Source organism: Octopus bimaculoides, chromosome 12, assembly GCF_001194135.2.
Source record: "Octopus bimaculoides isolate UCB-OBI-ISO-001 chromosome 12, ASM119413v2, whole genome shotgun sequence".
NCBI lineage: Eukaryota > Metazoa > Mollusca > Cephalopoda > Octopoda > Octopodidae > Octopus > Octopus bimaculoides.
The window spans coordinates 64,614,707-64,622,206 of NC_068992.1; the positions used below are offsets into that span (position 1 = coordinate 64,614,707).

Genomic DNA, 7,500 nt, shown 5'->3' on the forward strand with positions numbered 1-7,500 from the left:
CCTAAATATTGAACTACGAGAATGAGATGCTCAACACAGCGTTGGTGGAAAGAATTTCTTTATTTGTGTATTAAGGCTACCATTGGTTTCATGTTAAGAAACACATGTTAATATCTTAACAATTTTTCAAGCTGATCACATGGAGGAATGGTGTTCGTCTCCATTTTGGATCAAAACTGGGAGGCGAACACCATTCTTCCATGTGATCATCTTGGAAAATTGTTAAAATATTATGATATTTTTTTTAACATGAAACCAGTGGTAGCCTTAATCCATGCATACATACATACATACATACATACATACATATATACATATACAGGGTTCAAAGTGCAATGCTGTGGGACTAAACTCAAAACCACGTGGCTGAAAAGTAAGATTCTTACCATACAGCCACTCGTACACCTACAACGTTTCGCGAATTCGCGTGTCTACTTTTACCTTTTTTTCTATCAGAATAACATGTATTGTAATTTTTTTCTTTGTTATTTCAACAGATATGTTAAACAGTTCAAACAATACAAAGATTTCCGAACTAGTTTCATGTATAGTAGTATTATGTTCGGCCTGGCAGCTCACATTACTGAGAAATTGACTAACAGCACTTGGGAAAATATGATCAGCGAGAAAATCCTTCGCCCCCTAGGTATGGCTGACACCGCATTTATCACAAAATTTGATGAGGGTAAGAAAAACGTCGCCACTCCCTACGTTGAAGATAACGACATGAGAAAGACTTTGATCGAGGTTCCAGCTTCATTCAAAAGGTTCGTAAACAGTTGTTTATTTCTGATAAGTTAAAAAAAACGAATATCACTGACGGAGGTGACAGTGATGTTGGGAAGGAGGAGGAGGAGGTGGAGAGAGAGAGGAGGGGAGGACGGTGAATTGGAGGAGGGGGAGGGGGAAGGAGAAGATTGGGATGATGAGGAGGGTAAGTGGGGAAGGAAGGGAGAAGATGAGGAGGCGGGAGAAGATGAAGAGGAGGGAGAAGATGAAGAGGAGGGAGATAAGATGAAGAGGAGGGAGAAGATGAGGAGGATGGGAAGGGAGGGAGAAGATGAAGAGGAGGGAGATAAGATGATGAAAAGCATGAACAACCTCTTTTCGAAAAGCGGGTCGCATGAGACATGGATCATCATCAGGTGGGCCGCTCTACTAAAACATTCAAGACAATTTTTCGCTGGCGTGCCGTTCAGAAAGTCCTGCCCATGACTTTTGACAAAGAAATCAACTACACCACTTCATGAAATTTATTAACTGTTAGGTGATCTGAGTCAGCGAGAGTTTAGGTAACTTGAACACGGGCACAGCACACCATTACAGATGAACAGCAAAAGGTTTGCTGTATCATGTGATATCTCTCTGCTCTAGGCGAGTATCTGATGTTTTTGGTGGTGGGTGGTGGACTGTATCGTTGAGCCCCAGGTCAGCCGCGACAGGACACGCTTATCCCCAACGTCATTCCAGCCATGATCATTCTGTCTTTTATTTTAGGCATTGTATCTCAAAGACTACATTGTCAAAGTGTATCTTCTCCCCCCGCCCTTTTTTTTTACTTATAGATTTCCGGTTAGGATAACACCATATTTCTTTTGTACTCCCCAGAAATACTGTATCCAAAACTACATTATCCACTGTATCCATCGTGTTTATAAAATCGTAGGATATGATTTGAGAAGGATTTTGCTACTATTTCTAGCTATTTGAGTGACGCATAATAGCACCTCATAAACTCGTGCAAAGGTTGTAATTTATAAAGATAAAGAGCTTTCATTTTGGCGGGCGGACGTTATAGTTTCTATTTGATGTCCTTTTAGCTAATCCTTTCCTCAAACGCTCATTTCACTCTTGTTTTCGTTTTTTAATGCCTACACTGTTTTTCTTTTCATCTTTTAAGAATTGTTTAGAGCTTTTTAATGTCTAATCCTTGTTATTTTTAAAAATATTATCCCCTATTTTAACACACACCTTTTCTATAATTCTTGCTCCTGTTTTGCTAAGGTCTGCTGTCTTTTCATTTTTATTTTTGCTTACGCTATATTTATCCTGCTTTTTTTTCTAATGCTTTTCCCTATATTTTTCCCTAACTTCTACCCTTTATTTAATACTCGCCACTTTTTTTCTAACTTGTATCCTTTGTATTTTCAATGACCCCTTGTTTCCCTTTTCTTTCTAGTTCTGATCCCTTATTTTTCCAGTATTTTCTCTCCGTTTTTCTGCTGACTACTTTCTCCTGATTTTAGAAACTCTGCTCTATTTATTTCTAATCATCGCTCCTCTCACTGATTTTCTCATACCTCCTTTCTCCACCCTCTAAAAGCTAACTTCTATTTCACGTCTATCCTCCATTTTTTGTGAGGTGGGGGGAGGACAAAAGTTCCAATGTTCTTTTTGTTTCTAATCCATTATATTTTTGTGACGTGGAACGAAAGTATTGGACGCAGCTATTTGGATGCTGGCGATCTGGCACAGCGAACTGGACAGCCTGTCTTTGGCGACAGTGCAGTTTGGCATTGGAGGCAAATACACACGCATGCGCACGCAGAAATATACAGATAGAGAGATGGGAGATAGATAGATAGAGAGAGAGGGGGGAAGAAAGAAGAATGTGAGAGGAAAAGAGAGAAGAGTAAGAGAGCATACATAGAAACATAACTAGAAACTTATACATAGAAAGAAAGAAAGAAAGAAAAAAAGAAAGAAAGAAAGAAAGATAGAAAGAGATTAAAGCAAGAGAATCATTAAAACATCTGAGACAACATCAAATCAGTGATGCCAAACAGGCGGCGCCAAAATGCTCTGCCAAAACGTTTCGTACCCTTTTGATAAACGATAAATTATACTCAAATTCGAATTTATATTTACATCTTTACAGGAAGTGGAGTCGTATAGGTTCTGGTGCAATACAGAGTTCTGCAAGTGATATGTCAAAATGGATGCGGTTCCTTCTAAACGGGAAACGTTCATTTTTGTGTAATATTTTTGGAACACGAAATTTTCTAGTACAGACTACAAATGTATTCCGCCGACCGAAGATGCCGGTTGCGTATATTAATGACAAATATGCACTTGGATGGAAAAAAGGTTTCTACAGAGGTTAGAATAAAGTTTTTATTTGATTATATTTTAAATTTGTAGTTGGTTTGCAAGGTTCTTGATGTGAACTTGTGTGCTAGGGTATATTTTGTTGTCTCTCGGTGTAGTGGGGGGGGGGGGTCATTATGTTAGTGATAAACAACGCACTGATTCTATTTCACTTGTTTTTATTGTTATCGCCGAGCTGGCAGAGTCGTTAGCACGCCGGGTGAAATGCTTGGCAGCATTTCGTCCGTCTTCACGCCGAGGTCGATTTTGCCTTTCATTCTTTTGGGGTTGATGAAATAAGTACCAGTCACGCACTGGGGTCGTTGTAATCGACTAGTCCTCTCCCCCAAAATTTCAGGCCTTGTGCCCATAGTAGAAAGGATTATTATGTCCCTATTGGTTAACTATTTAACCAATTAACTAATCGACGGTTTGATTAATCGTTCGATCAATAAATCACTCAGCTCTGTTTGTCAAGCTCTTTTCATCACCATTCACCACTTCATCAACGACATGTCTTCGCTACTCCAGGATTAAATCTAGCTGCCTGATTGGCTGGCAAATCGATTAAACATTCAATCAATTAATTGGTTAAAAGATTAACTAATTGACGAATAAAATAAAGTGAGATAGAACCAGTGTGTGTATATTATTGGCATATTGATAAACGCACGAAGGCGGCGAGCTGGCAAAATCGTAAGCACACCAGATAAAATGCTTCCTTCTTTACGTTCTGAGTTCAAATTCCACCAAAGTCGGCTTCACCTTCCATCCTTTCGGTGTCCAAAAGGAAGCACCAGTTGAGAGGTGGGGTGGATATAATTGATTAACCCCTCAAAACTCCAGGCCTTGCACCTATAGTAGAAAGAAAGGGTTACTGGTATAATGACCCTCCCAAGATATGATATGATTTGATGGCCGTTCTTCGGGTCCGAAGATCATGAGGAAGAAGAAACAAGCCCTTAAGTGACCCTGTAATCTGATCCTTAAACTTTGGGGTACTTGGGGAAAATATCCTTGGTGAGGTGAGTGTCGATTTCTTACATTAACCAAAGGATCATATATTTGCAAAGACGGATTGTAGTCATTTGAATTTGAACGCTACACACACAATCTACGTAAGTGAGTGAAACTCACGGAACAATAAAAAGAATTTGCAAATAATTAATTGCGACAGAAGCAGTATTAATACCAAAAGGTAATATTTATCACCGCTTCAAAGTTGATGTGTCAGAACACATGATACTGCGATAGTTACCATGAGAGAACCTCTCATATGGGCTTGTGATGTATATAAACACTCGTGTTCATATCGCTAGCGGAAAATAATCCTCGCTCATCGCCACCGGGACTACCAGATCACATGGTTTCGGCCCGAAAGCTGGACATATAACATGTCGCTAAGTAGCCAATGGGCTTCAATTCCGTTAACTCTCCGTTCATTTACGGTGTTGTCTTTTTGTCTATTTGCAGGATATCCCATTATAGTGCATACTGGAACAAACTGGGGGAATAATTTGGTGCTGACCCTGTTTCCTGAAGAAAAACTAGGAGTTTTCGTTGCCCTTACTGGCTCAGATTTCCAAGCTTACAAAAGGACATTAATAATGCAATATGTGGCTGATCTCTACCTTGGTAATGAACCCTGGATAAACGCGAGTTCCATCAAAGATTTCAAGGTTCCAAAATACAAACCAAAGTGTCCAAATCCACCTTCGAGTGAAACAAACCGTTATTACTTATTTGGAAGTCCGCCCAACTATAAAGGAATCTACAGTAATTCCTTATGGGGAAATGTTACCGTGACTCAGACCAAATCGGGAACTCTGTTCTTTACATATGGTTTTGTAACATTCCAATTATTTCCAAACCCTAAAGCTTTTAGTTCATTCTCAGCAAAAGGAATTGGAGAAATGCGTTTCTTGAAACTGTCTTCGGTATATTTCGAAGTTTGCTCCAAAAGAGGAGTTGTAGCGATCACTATTCCATCGTTCGAAAAGTTAATGCCACCGACATTTTGGAAAATAACTTAAAGAGAACGAAAATCAAAAACAGTATTTCATCGCAAACATTTCCGTTCCTCCTGTTGATAATGACGACGACGATGATACTACTACTACTACTACTACTACTACTACTACTACTACTACTACTACTACTACTACTGCTGCTGCTGTTGCTGTTGCTGCTGCTGCTGCTGCTGCTGCTCGCATCTTTCGGAATTTGTTTATTAAAGTTAGCAGAACTTTTCGACTGTTCTTTTCTTCCGTATTATTCAAGTGATTTATTTCTAAGCACGCTCGCTGGCACACATGCGCACACGCACGCACACACACGCTCGCTGGCACACGCACGCACACGAGTGCCCAAACACTCACTTACACATATGTATTACATACATACATCACATACATACATTACATACATGCAATTTATTATGTCATACATCCATACAGTACATATACGCATATATGACAAAATAAATTGCATACATTACACATATATATTACACACATGCGTACATTATACAGACTACATTGCATACATACGTTGCACACACACACACACACACACACACACACACACACACACACACACACACACACACACACACACACACACACACACACACACACACACATGCACACTACTTATAAGCCTTACACACACACATTTCATACATAGATTCAGAAATGAAAATAGAAGCAAAAATTTTTTACAATAGCAATAAAATGAGTTTTTGCAGTTATGCTGTTGTTGCTGTTGTTGTTGTTGCTGTTGTTGTTGTTGTTGTTATGTTTCTTTCTAAGTCGACAGATCCTAGCGTGACCAACCAATCTTTTTGCTTCAACGTCATCGTATATCTAATATTATATTATTCAATGTTAGTCTTAAATATCATTTAAAAGGTTGTAATGTGTAATTTAAGGATTATTTGGGTTTATATTTCTTGCGGGTGTAATGACCAAGTAGAGACGAAAATGACAGGGTGGTCTTTGGCAGACACAATGACAGTTCTGGACATACTTAGTCATTATCGGTTACGACGACGAGGGTTCCAGTTGATACAATCAATGGAACCGTTTGCTGTTGAAATTAACGTGCAAGTGGCTGAGCATCCCACAGACACAAGTACTCTTAACTTAGTTCTCATTGTGGTTCAGCGTGACACAGAACATGACATGGCTGGCCCTTTGAATTACAGGTACAACACATTTTTGCTAGATGAGTGGACTGGAGCAACATGAAATAAAGCGTCTTGCCTAAGGACACAACGTGCCACCGGGAATCGAACTCACCACCTTACGATTGTGAGCTGAATACACTAATCACTAGCCACACGCTTTCACACACACACACACACGGGCACGCATACACACACGGGCACGCACACACACAGAGAGAGGCACGCACGCACACACATGCACACAAGCATGCGCACACATGCATACACGCACGGAGGCCACACACACACATACTCACAGACATAGAGCTCTTAACCACTGCGCCATATGCCCACGGGCATATGGCGTAGTAGTTCCTAGGAATGAGAACCCAGGTTCGAAGTTTCTTCAAAACACCTGATGAAGGCTGGAGGGTATATCAGCCGAAACGTTATGTTAACAACAAACAAGATGAGGACAAATATCCGTCAAATGTAAATAATGTAAATAATGTAAATAGTGTACATAATTCTTCGTCTTTTAAATATGGGAACCGTTTTGTTTTGTTTTTTATCGATGGTTTTGTATTGTACCCCTATAAGAGGGATTGTATCAAAGAAAACTTCAGATCAAAGCCATTAGCGGTTCATTCCGTTTCCCCCTCTCTCTCCCCCTCTTCCTTTGTTGATAACATAAACATTTACATTGTCAGTAAGAATGCTGGAGTCGATTCAGTTGACGCGATTTTTCTAAACCTTCTCATCGAAATTCATCAGGAAAGCAACACAAAACAAGGAGCCAATTATTATTCCAGAAAGATTCTGAAGACTTTAAGATTCGAGTGAAATAATTATTTTTCTTGTTTTTTTTTTTTGTTTTTTTTCTGTAAGAATATATTTCTAACACCACGTAGTGAAACATATTGCAAAATTTTGTTTTGTTTGTTTGTTTTTTACAGACAAAGCGAAGTATCTTTTTATTGCGTCCAGTATTCAAATCACTTCTCAAGATTGAGTGACGTCATCTTGAATTGTTTGTCGATTGCAAGCAGCACAAACATCCGAGTGATAACTGAAATCTCTGAATTAACATATAAGATACAAAGAAGGGGGTGTTTACATATTTCGTTGATGACAACAAGCGGTTGCAACATTAGAAAGAGAGAAAATACTCCTTTTTAAAAAATAAATAATAATCCCTCTCTAAATAATTATATTTAGTTATATCTAACTAACAAATGTATTCAAAC

General features: G+C 39.1%; 2 protein-coding genes across 2 annotated transcripts in view; both read left to right on the forward strand.

Moving 5' to 3' along the window:
- LOC106884481 (D-alanyl-D-alanine-carboxypeptidase/endopeptidase AmpH) overlaps window positions 1-5,836 on the forward strand; it is a 9,735-nt gene extending 3,899 nt beyond the window's left edge. The window contains exons 3-5 of the mRNA XM_014935883.2: window positions 498-767; window positions 2,879-3,099; window positions 4,561-5,836. Coding sequence (XP_014791369.1) covers window positions 498-767; window positions 2,879-3,099; window positions 4,561-5,120 — 1,051 coding nt within the window. The 3' untranslated portion in view covers window positions 5,121-5,836. The remainder of the gene's footprint in view (window positions 1-497; window positions 768-2,878; window positions 3,100-4,560) is intronic.
- Window positions 5,837-6,990: 1,154 nt separating this feature from the next.
- The window catches only part of LOC106884470 (kelch-like protein 10), a 19,611-nt gene continuing 19,101 nt past the window's right edge, over window positions 6,991-7,500 (forward strand). The window contains exon 1 of the mRNA XM_014935872.2: window positions 6,991-7,500. This exon is cut by the window's right edge and continues 973 nt beyond it. Coding sequence (XP_014791358.1) covers window positions 7,489-7,500 — 12 coding nt within the window. The 5' untranslated portion in view covers window positions 6,991-7,488.